Source organism: Gallinula chloropus, assembly GCF_964237585.1.
Source record: "Gallinula chloropus genome assembly, chromosome: 1".
In the NCBI taxonomy this organism is placed as follows: Eukaryota; Metazoa; Chordata; class Aves; order Gruiformes; family Rallidae; genus Gallinula; species Gallinula chloropus.
In genome coordinates, this window is record NC_140085.1 from 13,577,562 (window position 1) to 13,595,725 (window position 18,164).

The window sequence follows — 18,164 nt, forward strand, 5'->3', positions numbered from 1 at the left end:
GAATCCTGACCAGTTCTACACAGGTTGTAAACCTTTGTCTTGTCTTTCCAGATTCCCTCTTCATTGTTCCCTTCTGTTCCTGCTCCTTGGTCCTATCAATTCCTTCAGTTCCCACTGTACTGTCCTTCCCGGCACTATGTGGTTGCTTTGCTCATGTTTCTGTATCTGTAAACCTTGACAGTCATCATGAATCACCTCATCCCTTCCTGTTTCTCAAAATTCTTAATCTGTCAAGATACCACCTCCTTCTTCCCACTGAAAAGATAGCGAAACGTCTGAAAGAATTTCTCTTGCCTCTGTTTCAGGGGCTTACATCTGAGAAGCTTCCAAGTTGCCAGGATACTGCACTGGAGGTGAGGTCCCATTCTATGCCAGGGTCTCAGGAAAGCATATTTATAAACTTCAGTGAGATAATGCAAACATATTTGGCATACAAAAATAACAAAGAGTCCTTTGCAGTGAAAACACAATCAGAGGGGAAATTTTGTTGTTAGCTATTTCCTCAAGAAGTGACTTCACCTGACTGTGAAAGATTTACTTGTACAACTCAAGGATGGACCGTGGAATGGATCCTATGCACAGGCTACGAATGAATGAATCTCCTTCACACCCACTTGCCTGCATAGCTACTCACTCACCAGCTCACATCGTCTAAGCACATTTCCAATTTCCTTTAATCATGTTAACCAGCTTAAGTTCTATGGCAGACCCAGCAGTTGTTCTCATTAATTCCATGCAGCTCCTACTGTCCGAAAGGCCCTTCCCATATTGTGTAAGAACCTCTAGAGGAACAGCATCATCATATGGCTCTCAGTCTGTAAACATTACAGAATAGTTCATCCTTCGGTTAGGTGGGCTCTCTTTCAGTAACTGTAACTGACATGGTTCATTTTGAAACAAAAGTGACAGTTGTTTGGGTTTTGATTCTAATCTTTTTTTTCTTCTTGCATTTAGTGTCCCTGCTGTTATAGGTAGACTCTTTGTTACCTCCATCTCCACATTTCTTTTTGTTTTGTTTTAGAGCAGAAGCAAAAATTCTGTCAGTTTGCATAATTCTGGCCTTAAATACACTCTATAGCTTTGGGCACAGGAGATCTTCTCCACACAAAAACTTCCCTTTTTGCACATACTTACAGAATCAGTCATTTCATTGGCCTTGTTTCCCTTCTTTGCTTGCCTCTTTGGTTGTGTCATTCCCTCATAATCAGCAATTAGCCCCACCTCATTTCCTAAAAAAAGGCATCTACTTGGGATCTTTCATGTGTTTTCTACTTTTCTCTCTGAAACAAATATTCTGGTCACATTTTAAAGCTTTATTTCACAACAGTAGAAATATAAACTGAAAAAAACCCCAAACCACTCCTATAAACTGAAATTCTTGGACAAACACTTGATCCAAGGACCTTTATGGCTGCCGATTGTAAAACCTGTGGTAAAATTGTAAAAGTTGGCAATAGAGCGTTCGAAATAAAGCATATGTCTGCTTTGCATTTCAATTATCAACTTGCCTTTCATGTGCACTTTGCAGATGTACCTGACTCTCATCTGATCTTTATATACCTCCAAAGCTTATCAATGCAGGACAAAAACTTAGTACTGGATTACCTCTTAGACCAGGCTCAAGCTGTTCTGCACTCAGTGTATGTCTGGCTTGGTGTGTGCCCTTACATGCAGGCTATCCACTTGTATGCCACTTTTTTAGCTTGCTGACATGAGTGAGTTCATGTCAGGAGGGAAATGGTAATTACTGACAGGCTATAGATAGCCGTGGAGTAGCATCTTATCAGCGCTACATATGTTTTCAAACGCTAAAAAAAACCCCAAGCACACCACAGAAACCCCTAAGATTACACAAAGCTTTACCTCCTTTGCTAGCAGGCAGATGAAAAGCAGGATCAGGCCAGGCCTGTGCTGAGAGGAAGTCCTGAGCTCTGCCAGAGTCTGCACAGAGCAAGACTCAATCTATCCAACAGGCAACTTCAGAAAACAGGGACGCTGCCTGAAATTGGGGAGAACACCTGGCACCTCCCGAGGGAAGGCGAGGAGGGCACTAGGTGCGTGGGGCCTTCTGACCTGCGGACACCAGACCTCACACCCAGAGGCAACTGAGGCCCTGAGTCATTCCGAGAGTGAAGCTTCAAAAAGGGGCAGCTCTCCTCCAGCACGCCTCGGGAGCAGCCTGGGTGCCAGCTCCAACGGGACCTTCGAACCCTCTGAGGCCCCTCGGTCACCTGGGTACGAGCTGCCCGCAATGCCAGAGTTCCCACCTGCCCCCACGGCTACTCCCATCCCACGGTAGGAAGCGGAAGACCACCAGACCTCGGGGCCGAACCAGCACCACGGAATTCCTCCGCGAGAGGAGGCGAGCCCGCCCCGCTGCGAGCGTCCAGCCATTCCACGCCGCCGCCAACCGAGTGGCACCCGCCGTGCCCAATGGGCGCCGAGACGGCCCGAGAGGGCGGGTTCATGGTGGCAGCAGTCGCCTCACAGGAGCCGGTGTTGTGGGGTGGGGAACTCCGCCGGCAGGAGGCGGGTAGTGGTGGCCGGCCCGTGTCCCTGGCGGGCTGGGGGGAGAGGAGGGTGCTATGCTGCTTCGCCTGGTGGCCGAGTTTGACCTGCAGAGGGATGTGGTCCCCTGGCTGGCGGCGTGGGGTTGGCCCGTGGCTTTAGGTAACGCCGCGGCGAGTGGCGCTGCGCCGGCGGGCCGTGCTGCGCTGGGGCCTCCCGCTCCCGCGCTGCCTCTCCCCCTCTCTCCCTCCGGCCGCCCGCTCCCAGCTGCCTCTCTCGCGAGCGGAGGGGCTGGGCCTGAGGCGAGACCTCCGGGTGCGGCTCCCTAGGGGCCTGTGCCCTGGATTGAGCCTTCCAGTGGGGGCTGCGGGGGTGGTCGGGGATAATGGTGGCGGCGGAGTTCCCCCCTCCGGCCGTGGGTCGCGGGGAGCGGCCTCTGCTCGCCCGGTCCTGGTCCGCGTGTGCGCAGGGTGCTTCTCCCCCAGATGCCTCTGTCAAGGGTGCTTGAGGCGAGGAGGTTTGATGTCTTCAGGGACTTTCTCTCATGCCGAAAGCCCTCCCGCACGTTAGTTACCCTCCACAGCTTGTTTCTTTCTTCTGCTGCCTCACGGCTTTTTTCGTTTCCCCCTCCAAAAAGACTCAGCGTGACCCCCTATCCCACGCTACTCCCTTTTCTGGGGGCGAGGGGTGGGGAGGGGCAAAAACCCCAAACGCTTCTTTCTGTCTAGGTGATAAATGAGTGCTAGTTAAATTTAGATGAAGTGTGAGATGTCACAGCAGTTTGTGATAACTTGTGTTGCAAACGCTTGATGTAGCGGTTGGAAAAAAAGAATGACCCCACTGTATGCTTGGTCCTGTGGTTTTTTTGCTTGTGTTCTCATTCATCTGCAGGGCAGATGGCTCAGTTCTGCTTTTCTGAAACTGGTGGAAACAGTAAAAACCATAACAACAAAACTGTAATAATTGTTACTTAAGTAGAAATAGATGGCTATCGATGCACCGTGTGGTGAAATTGAAACCTCAGCTTTTGGTTGGTTTTAATTGGCTCAAAATATTTAACTTGCTTCCCGTGTTGAAGGTCTGTTGTCAAATAGATTCATAAGAATTTATTTGGAGCTGAGCCAGAAAGTTTCAGCTTTTTCTTTTTCTTTTGTAAAAGAAAGTTATTTCCCAAGCCATCAGTCATAAAATTTGTTAAAATTTATTTCACATATGCTGGATAGCTTACTGAGCAATTTTTGAATAGTGTACTGAAGGGGCTTGAGGTAAAGCTGAAATTTTCCATGCATAATTAACTTATGAATTTATCAGTTTATCCGGGATTAATTCAATGAGTCAACCAATGCATTTATGTTATAAAGATCTCAAAATGGTGATGACTTGTGTTTGGGAAAGGGGCAATCGCATTGAGCGTTTTGAAATGTAGTACAGACTCTAGTACAGACTCTTCATTCAGTAAATGCCTCTGGTAACAGGATCAGAAGTTTCTGGGTTGGAAGGTACATCTGATCAGATACCAGCATTGCTGTATTGCATTTCAGCTTTTGTCTGTGACTTTCTGCCTGATGTATTACTGTTGTGTTAGGAATGTGAGGGTGGGAGGTAGGAATTCGAAAAGATTCATTTAAACATTAAAGAAATACCTATTCACATAAACCAACTAATTTTTAGGAGTCATGGTACTTTTGATCCAGTGGTTTTAGATGTTATTATTTTCTTTCCTGATGACTTGAAAGCCTTTGATAGTGTGTGAGAATTTCTAATTGCATGAGAGCTGGGAGTAGCTATGATGATGGGAGGGGAGCAGTGTTTGAAGAGAACCGGCATGTTCTCTTTATTCCATTTATTTTTGCATGAGCTGCATATAATGGCCTTCAGGAAATCAAACTCTGCATTCTCTGCAGTATGTTGATAAGAGTTATTTGCTAGGCAGGCAGGTTGGGTTGGTTCTTTTGCAGCCCTTCATCTGCTGGTCTAAGCTGTGAGGATGCGGAAGAAGTTGTAATTCTGTGTGCAGAGTTTCACTGCAGGACTTTCCAAGGGCAGAGATGATTGGCACTTCTTCTTTGGCTCCATATTCCCACTGAGAGTGTTCAGTGACATGAAACTCGTTTCTGACATGGAACTCTTTCAACACCTTTAAGATCTGTTTCAGGTGATAAATTCATTAAGGTGGAGATTTCTTGTGGGCTTTCTCTACCTAATTTCTCTACTGAGGAAGTATTATATGAGAAACAAGTGTGGAGACTGTAGTACTCATCTTGAAAGTTTGAGGTGGTGGTTAAATTCCGGGAAAGCTTCCACATAAGAATAGCAGGTTATATGAGACTTTCTCAGTCATCACTGTCTAGCCCTAATGTAGTGGTTTTGTAGTGTACTTTGAGTGATCTGAAGCCATAGAAAGTGCTGCATTGTTACATGTACACTAAAGATTTTCATTGTCAAAGTACAACCCAAATACAGAATTTATTTGCTTCTGATAATAGTGTTTTAAAAAGTTTTTGTTTCTTCCCATTGCAAGCCATACAAGTCAATTTATAATACCAGACTTGTGCAGCCAAGTTTCACATGTCTTCTTTCTGTCAACACTTTGTGATAACTGCAAAGCAAGTGTGTCAAACTTGACTAAATGCTTGCCCAGAGTTTCAGAGAATTCTTTTTGTTGATTCTTGCTGAACCACAGACTGCCTTTATCTTAAAACTAGGACCAATCGTGCAGCTGTCAACCTTAAGGGCAAAATTTCCACTTTCACTAAAAGTTCCATCTGAGAGAAATGCATTTTTGGTGGCTGTAGTGAATAGAAAGCAAAAGCAGCATCAGGAAAGCATGCGTTTTTGTTACCTTGAGTAGGACATAGTACCTTTGTTCTGCTGGTGTTTGCCTTTCCTGGGCACTGCTTTGTCCAGATATGCTCATCTCTTAGTGTCCATCCTGCTCATCTGTTTCCCTTTTAACCCTACTCTTTCATTCACACTCCACAGCATATCTCTTGTACTGCATTGCTTAATTCCTTTGCACCTGTGTAGGTGTGTTGCATATATATATATACACACACACACACACACACATATATATTGCTTAATCTTGTGGTTCTTGAGTTTGGGAGAGTGTGTGGTGTTGTAGACCTAATCTCTGAAGATGTAGTTTATTTCCAGGCATTCCTTTGGGATGCTGAAGGGACAATAGGGAGCTAGTGACACTCTTCCTGGGGCTAGTTCTATCTCCCTGTAGTGCGCTGAGGGCTGGAGTGCAACCTGACAACACCATGTTGTGTATAATAGATAAATGTGATTTTTTTTTTCCTGTGAATGTAAGATAGTGGAAGACCATGTTTCATTTTTGCTACAGGCACAGGCCATTAGAATTATAATTGTAATGAAGAGTTAGGAGTTTTTGTAAATACTTTTCCTGTATGTTTTGAAACCCCTGAACCATTCTGTGTTGAAGTTATTAGATTTAAATCACGGCGTAGAAAATATTCTCTTTCTCTCCCTTTCCAGAAGGGAGTAATTTTGGCATGTACAAAGAAGTATTTATATGTAAAAATGTATTCAGTAACTTTGCTTAAAGTATGCATAAACTGTGTGATCAGCCAACTCAAATGAAAATCCTGTGCCTCTTGATACTTACCATTTCAGATACTTCTGAGAATTCATCAGCACTCTACATTGTAAATGTTGAAAGAAATGGAAAAATTATTTATACCTGGAAGGTAAGTCTGTCCTGGAACTTTATAAAAATATAGTGGAGACTTAACACTTCATGTCTATCTATGCCTAATTGAGTCCTTATAGTTCAATGTTTTTTTGCAGTGAGGGTTAGAACATGAAAACTTGACTGGTTACAACTTTCAGGGATTGGGCAATGGGGAAATACCCATCTCCACTTCAGACAAAGGTTAAGAATGATGAAATGAAGAGTAAAGTACCCATGTGATTAAGTCCATAGGGTTTTTTTGGTTTTTTTTTTTTTTGGAGGATCAGGGTCTCACCCTGAATGTAATGCCATTTTTTTAACAGCTGCACATTCTTTCACCCTCAGCATTTCCCAGGGAAGCCTGGCTATTAAATTCATGTCCACTACTTGAGTTAAATGTTTCCTCCTGCCAACATATATGTGAAGATGCCATTTACTGAACACTCTGTCAGCTTCTCCCTTTCTTCTTTGTTACTTTAAGATTTATCTATAGCACTTTGTGGCAAGTATTCTTAAGTAACCGTTGTTTATTTTATGTCTTCAAATATCTGGAGCTATCCTTTTTAATGTGGGGTTTTGCTCTTCATGGCACAAATACAGCTTTTATGCTGAAACGCCTGTAGCTCTGTCCTTTGAGGTCTCCCCTTGATGAGATGAACTGTGGTTCTTCTCTGTGCATCTTGGAGAAATCTGCAGACCCGGCTGGATTCTGGAGGAGCTTGGCTCTTGAAGTACACGGAGTGAAGATAGCAGACTCCAGTAGAGTAGGGCTGCCTTTCGTTCCCCTCTGGCTAAACAGTGCTAAAAGTCTCCAGCTTCCCTAGGGTTAAGGGAAGAGGTGAGGTCTTCATCAAGGTATAATACACTTCAACCGTGGGTGGATGTTTCCTTTAGTACAGGCATAGGGAGGGGAGACTGTACAAGAAAACAGTGTAAAAACAACACTAAAAAGTGTGTCTCATGGTTTGGGTTTTCTTTCCGTTTTTTTGCGCTGATTAAAACTCTGGAAAGGCCTAATGAAAGTATCCTGTCTAGCTCCCAACAGGACATCTAGGGCTGTGTATGTGTGATGCTCCTGCTTTCTAGCATCTGTGAAATGGCACACTAAAATTTTTTGGATTTTACATGGCAGAATCCAACTGCCTTGTATCCTGTTCAGGCTCTTGCAAGTGACACGAAGGGTGAGTTGTAGCTCAGGTTTCACACATGTAGACATAGGTGTCTGCCTGTGTGCTAGGTGTTTAAGCTCCCATTGTAGCCAGCAGGGATCTGGTCAAAACAGTTGTTGGTGTTTAGAGAACTGGTCATTTATAGCCTGTACTTTTGGAAGAGATGGGTGGGGTGGGGGAGGTGGGAAAAGAGCCATTGGACTCTATTGGATGAGTAGGCCAGTGACTCTCAGGAGAATTTAAACACCTAGGCTTTGTTGCTGAAAATGTTCACTGCAGGTAATCTTTGCTGATTTTGGGCATAAAGGGACCTGTGTAGCCTGTGTGGTAGGAATGGCTGGATGACAAAGCCTGAGAAATATAACTAGCGAACTGCCCAGCTGTGCTGCAGTTTTCACCTCTCAGATGCCATCCTGAAGGAGATGCTGCTGCTTCTTTTCCTGTTCACTTACCATAATAAAGTACTCTGATCTTTTTCTCCTGAGCAAGTCAGCCTGCTGAAGAACCAGCATCTAGATATTCCTCTGTTGGGAAGGATGCTGACATATTTTATCTGCTTCCAATGTAAGTGTTTTTTGCACTCGTTAATGGACAAACAGGAGGATCCTTCCTGGAGTTTTCTCACAAAGAACAAGTGTATCTTAAGGTGGTGTTATACTAAATATATGATGCTTCTCCCAGGGAGAATTTGTTATAACATGTGGTTCACATTTCTTTCTTGGATCAGTAACAATTCTGCTCAGCAGCTGAAAGTGTTGGAACCCACTTACTTGATGTTGATGGGAGTAAATACATGCGCACTGGTCTGTACATGCTGACACGTGGGTGTGCTTGCCCCAAAGCTCATGCTAGTCTCTGTGGCTTTTATATTGGTAGAGCACACGTGGTGGCCCAGGCTGTAGCTGCATAGCACTCACCCAGTGTCCTGACCAGGCTGAGTTCTGAGTTGCTAATGCTGTGCCTTTTCTGATGTCCATGCTTTTACTGTATTAGTTGTGTCTGTGTCAGCTACAGTCACACCTTGGGACTGGATACTTTAAAGCAGGACTGAAGGTTTGTTTTTTTTTTTTCTTTTCTCAAGATAAAACCAGGAAGTATTGGGAGGACTGTGTGTCTTTTCTGTTGCCTTGCACTTTACTACTGACTTAACAGGGTTTCAATCCAAATGTCTCCTTTTCTGAGACTTTGACAACATATGGATGTAGTTCTGTGGTTTTGGAGTTCTCTACAAACCTTTTACAAGAAGTATCCATTTACATAGAAGAAAAGAGTCTTGGTGTATGTATATTAAGTGAATGACAAGTAGTTTTAGTCCCCAGTTTGAAAATGCTTTTAAATTTTTACTAACTTACTCTAAAATACCACTTTGCTGTTCTCTTTTGCTAATACACATCATCCCACTGGAACAATTACCTGGGGAAAACAGGCTGCTTTTAGTGCCTGCAGCTAGTCCTTCTGTTTTCCTTAAACTCATGTTGGAGAAATCACTGTGCAATTACAGCTTCTGAGAAACTGCAGATTTTACTGAGTTAAGGCTGTTTAATATCTATTTTTCTCTCTCCCCCCTTCATGATAAATTATTTATAACTAATGAGCTAACACTTTGGCACGACACAGCTATATGTCTGTGATCCTTTCCTGTTGGTTTTATAGCAGCGAACTACCTGTGACATAATCAGTGAGGATAATGCATAAACAAGGATGTAAACTAAACTCAACTGAGCTGCTCTAGCTTGTTTTCTAATAGATACAAATAGAAAACAACCTTTGTCTGCCAAGTGGAAGAAGATCCAGTGAGTGCATTCTGCCTGAAATCAGGGGAAGGTGGAGAATGAACTTTATTTTCAAGCTTATTTTAGAGTATTGTGTTGTACTGTAGTTTTGAAAATGTCGGTCTTTTGTGACATTGATAGCTGGTGTAAAGGAAGATGTTCTTAACAGAAGTGAATTCTAGTGTCAGCACTTTGGCTTTGCAAGGCAATACAAGAATCTTTAAACATGAAAACAAGCATGTTAGCTTATGCACTGATATGGACACTGTGCAGTCCTGTTACCGGCCTTGTAAAGTATATTTTTCAGTAGCTAAGTACAGAGGATGTTAGCGTTTGAGACATACTTGGAAAGAATGGTTATTTGTAAAAGCACTTGCTTAACCTTAAATTAGTAGGCTTGAAGGCTGTGTCTTTATATAAAGACATTTTGTTTTCCTCGTTTAAATCAGAAGTCAAAGACTTTTGTCATTGCCACAACAATAATGAGACACTCAGAAATAAACCCCTTAGGAAGAGAATACTCAGTCTTTTGTTTTAACTTCACAAAGCAAGATGCCATAACTTTGTAAATAACCACAGATTTCTCCCCTCTCCCCCCAAGCTGTAGTTAAAAACAATGATGCTCACTGTTTGACTACAAGCTTGTGTAGCTGGATTTCACTTCAACTGTTTAGTGAGTTTAGTGATTTACCTAGAGGACGTTAATGGATTTCAGCTTGATTTGATATGCAATTCATGCTGCCAAGCAGACTTTTTTTTTAATTTTGAAAAATTAAAGCGTAAAAAATAATACCTGTAAGAAAAGTTTTAATTTGTATAGTCTTAGAAGTGCCCCAAACAAAATCACCGAATGCGATTATTAAGCTGGAAAGTTTGTGTGTTATGTTTCTTTTTAAAGGCAGCACGCTACTCATGTCATCGGAGCTTGTGAAACATATTTAGCTTTCAAAGAGTTGTTTCCTAAGGTAGAGCTGAAATCATTTTTCCAGAGCCTGCAGCCAGGTGACTGGAAGCTGCTTTTGTTGATGTTTGATGTTTCTGTGCTCTTGTTTGGAGTGATGATCCATGACTTGGTGGGGTTTTGTATACCAGCTTTAAATCTCTGGGGCCATGGTATCCCCTTTCATTTTTGTACAGACATCTCTCTCATACTGCCTGTAACTAAAACCAGTTTAGAACCAAAGTCAGAGTCACTTATGCGATGGCTTGTGGGCTGTGGGGTGGCTGCATTTCAGCTTTCTGCTGTGTGTTAATTCCGAAAGGGCAGGGTGGGGGGGGAAATCTTTGTTCTCTTTCTTGCCTCTCTTTCTTGGAATTAGATTATTAACTACCTGTGTTATAAGACAGGAAAGCCTGTGAGGATATGTGTCAAGGGGCAGGGTGAAGAAGAGAGTGATGTAGGAAAAAATAAAACCCACTGTTTAACTTTGTGTATATGTATATTGCCAGTGCTATATATTTTTTTTTTCATCCATAGGGAGATCGGAGAAATACTCACATTGGATTGTACGATCTTCAAACTAAACAAAATGAGGTGAGAGCAATAACAGGCTTCTCCCTGGTGAAGATTCTGTTGGTGTAGTGTTTCAGATTTTGATGCCTTGCCATAACAGTATGTTATGTACTTAAAGAATATATGCCTGTTTGAGCAGAGGAGACCTAGAAGGTAATCAAATGATGCTTAGTAGTATTAAGATGCAGAAGATTACAAAATATCTGAGTGACTTGGGAGTAGTAAAGCATCTTGTCTGCAATCTTTATTTCCAAACAACCAATTCAAGCTCTTTACATTCCTCTTCACACTGACAATGTGTGCTAAGCAATATTTTGGCTTTTCTTTGTTATTTGTGCACCCTCTGTCTGTTTGGTGCTCCCATTTGTAAGAATTTATTCTAAACCTGAATGTACTGCAGTTCAGTGGCTGGAATTGTGTTAATGACCCTTTACAAGTATCCCCAATAACAGTGTGAAATAGATGAATTTTTGTATCTATGTAAAGGTCTGCTGTGCTCCTCTAGTGGCAGCATGGAGCTTAAAAGGACCAGTAAGAAAGAAACAAATGAGAAAAAGTGAAAGTGACATGTATAATTGAGGCTTCAAATATGGTTCTTCTGACCGTGGAATGATTTGCTTTAAAGACAAAAATGCTGAACTGGTCAGCAGTATTTTCCTAAGGAGGAGTAATTAGATGGCTTTCTTTATATAGTTAAATAATCTATTAGCATTGTGTTTCTCTATAGCACCTCTATATGTTTGAGAGGGATCTACGCATAATCAGTTGTTCGATCAACAATGAAAGGACATTATTGGGTAAGTATGTGTTTTATCATGGAATTTTTTTGTGTCATGGTAAACATGATTTAGTTTAGGGTGTTATATTTGGGTCTAGAATGACTTAAATCTATTTTGACCTATATGTTGCCCACAGCAGTCTATGCATTTCAGTGGATCCATCACCAAATAAAGTAGTAACAATATAAAGACACAGCTATAAGGATATTGCTGTTTTATTAATAGAAGAATCTAAGACACACTGACGCTTCGTTCCCTTTCACTGCCTACATGCCTCCTGCATCTAGAGGGGCTTCTGTTGTTCCTTTAACAGAATGGTTTTGGTAACGAAAAAAAAATCTCATGATGTTTGCTCTGAGAGAATGTTTAATAAGATTAATATCAAATACGTATGTTCATTTTGATTGTGTTTTCATTTTTTTCCCTCATAGCGGTCAGCTTCCGTCAATGTACAGAGGAAGAAAGAGTAAGTCGGCTATTACAGTCAGGTACTACAATACTGTTAGAAATATTGTATTTTGGGTTTTTTTTTTTGCCATGTGATTTCTGTTAAAAAACAAAGTTGTGTATAAAGAAGAATGTTGCTTATAACATGTTCTTTTTGCAGTATCCAAGTATTTAACGCTGCTAATTGAAATTCATCCCATTAATAATGTGAGAGTACTGAAAGCTGTGGATAGCTGCATTCGGGTACAGGTAAGTTACTCAACTAATCTAAATAGAAATCTTTTTAATACACTATGCTGCAATAAAAAGTGATTGAGTGCAGAAATATCTCCTATTATCTTGCTGCTGTTACAGAAACAGTGTGCCTGTGTTTCTTCATAGAACAAAAAAAAATCAGAAACTTCATAAAATGTTGTAGTAGAACATGTATCTGATGTAAAAGCTGCTTTGTAATTTTTCTGTGATCCCCAGAAGCTTGCAATTATAGTGTTTGGTGACTGTAGTAGTAAGTGCTCTAATTAAATATCATTGGTGTACTTGTCTTAATTTTAAAATATATAAATATCCAGCTAAAAAAGTTCAGATAAGTGATCTAACCGTTTACTTTTGTGAAACTGTACAGTTTCTTTATCCAGTTGAAGGCAGGAATACTTCTACAGAAAGTCGCCTCTTGCTAGTTTCAGAGGATAAATGTGAGTTAATACTCTGAAAGTATATTTTCATTCTTTTAATTTGTGACCATTGTAGTTTATTGTTTGGTAGCCTTTTATTGGGGAGGGGGAAAAGGGTGTGAGCTCTTCTAGGTATTGCAAATTTCTTTCAATGCCCATGTAATTTAGTGGAATTTTTGTCAATGTTAGCAGAATGGGCAGCTGTGACTGCATTAATTTGCTTAGTTCCTGCATTCATCAGTCATCTTAATTTCTAAAAAAACTAGATTAGATTTTTATGTGTCTGTGTATGCATTCAGAGCACATCAATTGACCATGAGATTTTTTTTTTGTTTAACCCTGTGATGAGGGCTAAGAATAGGACAAGTTCTTGGATTCAGCTAAATATGCAAGTTCAGCCTAATCTGACAGGAGGGAATGGATGGAGTGGGACACTTGGAAAAAGCTTCTTTATCCCTCTTGCCTTTCAGTCTTAGACCGCAATCACTTTTCCCATTTTTTGGAGAGGCCCAGTTTCTCTGCTAAGATAGACACTAACCTTTATGTAGCTGGACTTCGGTTCACCTAATACATAATTCACCTAATAAATTCACATAATTCTGTGAACTATATCAGAAAAATTTACATCATCTGCTGGCTGAATCTTGCACCCTTCACACAGGCAAACTACCAATAACTTCTAGGAATTTTGCATGGGAGAGGATTGTGAGGCAGGGCTGGGGTGTCCTCTCAGGCACAGGTATGCATCTCTGCATGCCTTTTCTTTTTAAGCCCTCTCCTCGGATTGGTTTGGCATGTTCAGTTAGCACTTTTGCTGGAAGGGCTATGCTGACATCAGAAGAGAATTGTTTCTGTGAGGTGGTGTGGCTGAGGCCTACAGTTGCTGGAGCCTAATGTGTTCTGATAGCTTTGTCAGAGATGAGATTATTTAATAAGCCGTATAGAAGCATATGCAAATGTCTGATTGTAATTATTTTTACTGTATTTTAAAGATATTGAACAATTTGACATTCACGTTGTTGCCGAAGAAGAACACAAAGTGGTAAGAGATGAAAACTCTTGGTTTGGAGTTCTTTTGCTTTAATTGAAAATTTAAACATCTGTAATTTTAGCTAACTGTTTTTGTAACTTACACTTGGGAAATGCAAAATACGTTCAAGTATTGACAGTCTGGTATCTTATGCAGCTAACCACAAAGGTGACTGTGTACAGTGTAGTCATAAATGGTTTCAGTTGGAAAAGACCTTCAAGATGATCTAGTCCAACCATCTGTTGAGCCCTACTAGGTCCAATACTAGACCGTGTCACCAAGTGCAGCATGTACTCTTAAACGCCTCCAGGGCTGGTGATTCAACCACCTCCCTGGGCAGCCTGTGCCGATATCTGACAACCCTTTGAGTAAAGAAATTTTTCCTAATATCCAGCGTAAACTTCCCCTGATGCAACTTCAGACTGTTTCCCCTTGTCCTGTCACTAGCTACCAGGGAGAAGAGACTGACCACCACCTCACTACAACCACCTTTTAGGTAGTTGATGAGGTCTCTCTTCAGTCTCCTTTTCCCCAGCTGCCTCAGCTGCTTGTCGTAAGATTTGTCTTCTAAACCTTTCACCAGCTTTGTAGCCCTTCTCTGGACATGCTCAAACGTATTGGCGTCCTTCTTGTAGTGAGGGGCCCAAACAGGTGTGGCCTCACCATCGCTGAGTACAGGGGGAGGATTACTTCCCTACTCCTGCTGGCCGTACTGTTCCTGATGCAGGCCAGGATGCCATTTGTCACCTTGGCCACCTGGGCACACTGCTGGCTCATATTCAGCCGGCTGTTGATCAACACCCCGATGTCTATCTCCTCCAGACAGCCCTCAAGCCACTCCTCTCCAAGCCTGTAGCTTTGCATGGGGTTGTTGTGACACAAGTGCAGGACATGGCTCTCAGCCTTGTTGAACCTCGTCCAATTGGCCTTGGCTGATCTATCCAGCCTGTCCAGAATCTACAAAGGCATTTACTTACTGTCTTTTGTTTGTTGCTTAATGTGCCTGTATGTTAGAATTTGGGACTAAATATAGTGTCTATACCTGTTTAAACTATTTTAAGTACTTGCAGAATCAACTTCCAGACTTTGCCTTTTGGGAGTCTGTGTGTCCCAAGAAGGATTCATTAAAAAAATCCAACCAAAAATCCCAAAAGACATAACACTTAGATACATTCAAAGTACTGTGATTGTTCTGATCTTTCTTCTCAACTATTTTGTTTTTACATGAATGTCTTCAAGAAATTAAATGTGGATGTTTTGCTTAAAAGTCTCTATTAATAAACATACATCTAACATTGTCAAGAATTGTGTGACGAAAGCCAATGTTTTGCTTTATAGAAAAAAATTTAGGTTTGGAAGGGAAAAGTTAAGGTCTGATTTTCAGTCCATTTGAAGTCTTTTATGGTTTTCTCAAAGTTTATCATTGCTTTTGAAGCACACTATGCTAGATTACAGTAGGAAAGACTAAGGATGTAAGCATAAAGAAGCCACCAAAGCAATCTGATGTCATTCTAACAAATAGACTTGTTTTGGTAGACATGCAATCTCTGTACATCTTTCAAAAAGTCCCAACAGTTTTTGACAACTCTAGCCCTTTCTGTACTGCTGGTACTCTGTCAACATAGCTGAGACTTTGGACAGAAATCCCTTTTGGAGCTAACAGATCTTCCTTCAGTGGTGAATGTAGCTGCTTCTGAACTGACAGTAGTAGTTTACTCTTGTCTCCTTCTCTATGATGAAAAGTGCTGTCTGTTTGTTTGTTTGCTTTGAGCAGCTTAAGTGGTGAAATTCTTGCAGGCAAGGATCTCTTAGAGGAGATATTTGCAAGTAGGTGTACTCTGAAAACCGCTTCTGATCTCTTTAAACTGGGCATCTTCTACACAGTAAAGGTGATATTGTACAGTTAACAAATAGCATTTGCCCATCTCAGTAGTTGTGCTGCTTCTGTCATGGCTTTTCTCTTTAAAACCCAGACTGTGGCTAATTGTTACAGAACCCTATTTGAGGATTTCTAATGTTCTTTCTTTCCCTTTAGGTGATTCAGAACTCAGGTCAGCTTCCAAGAATCAGAGTTGCAGATGATCTCATTTGGGCACAATGGGATATGGTAGAACAAAGGCTTTTCTACATTGTTCCAAAGGTGAGGTGAAAGTGATTTTAGTAGTCATGTTTCCACCTGTGTCATGACAGAAAAGTTTTGAGTATATAAGGTAATAATAGTTGAGTTGCTTTTTCATTCTAGTGGTCAGTCTTGTTCCAGCCTCAGCTAAAAGCAAAAGCTGGACTTGCCTTGACTGTTTCTCACGCATAGGAAATTACAAGCCGAGTGCTTCCTATAAAAAAGGGAGGGTTTGTTAAGGTTTTTTGGCTTTTTTATTCAACAGGATCCAAATCTACAAAAAACCTGTCATGAGTATAATGCCCCTGTTCTAGGGAATTCATGTATAGAAAATAATGTTGTACATGGACTTACTGAGTGACCAAATGAAAACAAGTTCTTGCCTAAAAATGCTGCAAGTTTGGGGGATATTTTGTTTTGACTGAAGTACTGTTTGCACTTGATATATTCTGTGTAAATGAAAATTGATTTTTTTTTTAGATGCTCTTAGCCACCAAAAATATGAATGCTAGGAAATAGCAGGAAGTGAACTGTGACGGAAAAACGTATTCCTGTTTCTGAGACACCCTTTTTAAACTGCCTAAAATGAGAAACAGTTCCTTTTTGCAGTATAGGTAGTTATGGAAAAGGAGTTGCTAACTTTGTGTGTGAGACATGTAATGCTGTTCTTCAAGTGGGAGCCCACGCAATTATAAATGATTGGCAAGATAATGATCTGGGACAGGAAGGAAGCATGTCATAGTGCTATTGTGGGGGGTTATGTGCCTGTTTTAAAGTCGTCTTTTGTACCCTAACTTCTACATATCTGTTAGCAAAGTAGGTGTAGAATGCTGTGGAGTGTCCAGTCAGTTTTCAGTCTGTATGATATGCTTTCTATTTTATCAGTTACGAATCACATCCTCTTTATTCCAGGAATCAAGGAGTACTTTAAAATGTGTCCAGTTTTATCCTGATGAAAACTGTAACTCAATAGTAAGTCATTAGTATTTTATTATACAGTGCTTTAGAGTTGGATGTAATTATATGTTCCAGGCACTGATACAGAGATCTGTTTGGAATTTTTTTGAAAACTGGAATTTTGTAGAGGAAAATTGGAGTGTATTCCCCTCCTTACCCCCCACTATCTCTCCTGCCATATTCTTTTCAGGAGTGTATTCAGTCAGGTTAAGATTGCACCATGATAAGGTAACTTCATTGGAACTGTACAGGTATTGACCAAGAAGTGACACGATATTTTACTGATCTTATACTCAGGTACTGAAAAGCCAGGTTATTGAATACATTAGACATGTGCTAATTTTGTGTCCACTTTAAGTGAGACAGGAAAATCTATTGTGGCCAAAATACAGAGAACAGAAATTACAACTGCTGAACATGTAATTCTTATTAGGCTTTTGTCCCAGTGGCCAAAATTCGCTCTTAATACAGGAGGTTAAATATCTCACAATTTTATTTAAAATAAACTGTGGTTTTGGGGGTGATTAAAGGAGAGTAAAATACTTTGCTAAAATGTTGAATCTGGTGAAACGTAAGTTTGACACGTTTATTGGCTTGAAATAGTAATCATACTCTACTGACCTTGCTAAATAAAGTTTGGTTTTGTTTTTTCTTAACAGCTGGAATCACACCTGGATATTTCTCTAAATGACACACAATTCAAGTAAGGGATTTTTTTTATGATTTGTTTTTGCTTTCCTTCTAGTATATGGGGTAATGTTGTCATACCTAAATAAAATTTGTTTCCAAACCATATTATCTTTGTGGATGACTACATGGGACTGGTGCATAAGAATAATATGAACACTGTGTCCAAACCTCTGGTTCCTCTCACTTTCATCAGAATCAACTGTAAAATCTAATTTAATCCTTGGCTGCTTTTTGGTGCCATTAAAAAAAAATTGTCTGCAGAGCTAGCTATAGGTTAAACCATCCTTCCTCTGAGTATTCTGTATCTGTTGAAATGAATTTGTTTTAATCTTGAGCATGTGGTAGTGGGGATGTCAAAATTCCTCTCAGGGGAAGTTATTTTTAATTGCTGTTACATGTTTTACTGGAGAGTTAACCAGGCCAGTAGCTCCTTTTTATAGCCTATGAGACACTTCTCCAGCATGCTATTTCCAGGTAGCCTGCTTTCAAAGGCTTATACTCATCTGATTCTGTCTGCATCTACCACATACATAAATGTATCTGAGCTTGTCTCCTTAAGGCTCCCTTTTAATTGAGGGAAAAGTTACTCAGGATGGTCTGAGACTCAGTCAAAATAAATCTCTTCCTCATCTATCGTCAGTTGTATTGATGTCCCAGAAGGGCCTGTTTCTCTTCATGAATAAAAAGGGGTGGCAAAACAAAATGGGTATCCAATTTCAATATCAATAGCTGTAGGCAGTTGAGTTCTATCCTGCCCAACCTGTGGGGCTCAGAATGTAGCAGTGCTATGCAGAAGGTGCTCTGTGGAGCTA

At 40.9% G+C, this 18,164-nt stretch overlaps 1 protein-coding gene across 1 annotated transcript in view; it reads left to right on the plus strand.

The window, feature by feature from the left end:
• Nucleotides 1–2,585: 2,585 nt before the first annotated feature.
• GSAP (gamma-secretase activating protein) overlaps nt 2,586–18,164 on the plus strand; it is a gene marked incomplete at its 5' end in the record, with an annotated part of 45,779 nt that continues 30,200 nt past the window's right edge. The window contains 11 exons of the mRNA XM_084267953.1: nt 2,586–2,670; nt 6,148–6,221; nt 10,624–10,680; nt 11,387–11,456; nt 11,870–11,926; nt 12,046–12,134; nt 12,508–12,577; nt 13,549–13,598; nt 15,622–15,726; nt 16,618–16,677; nt 17,322–17,365. Coding sequence (XP_084124079.1) covers nt 2,586–2,670; nt 6,148–6,221; nt 10,624–10,680; nt 11,387–11,456; nt 11,870–11,926; nt 12,046–12,134; nt 12,508–12,577; nt 13,549–13,598; nt 15,622–15,726; nt 16,618–16,677; nt 17,322–17,365 — 761 coding nt within the window. The remainder of the gene's footprint in view (nt 2,671–6,147; nt 6,222–10,623; nt 10,681–11,386; nt 11,457–11,869; nt 11,927–12,045; nt 12,135–12,507; nt 12,578–13,548; nt 13,599–15,621; nt 15,727–16,617; nt 16,678–17,321; nt 17,366–18,164) is intronic.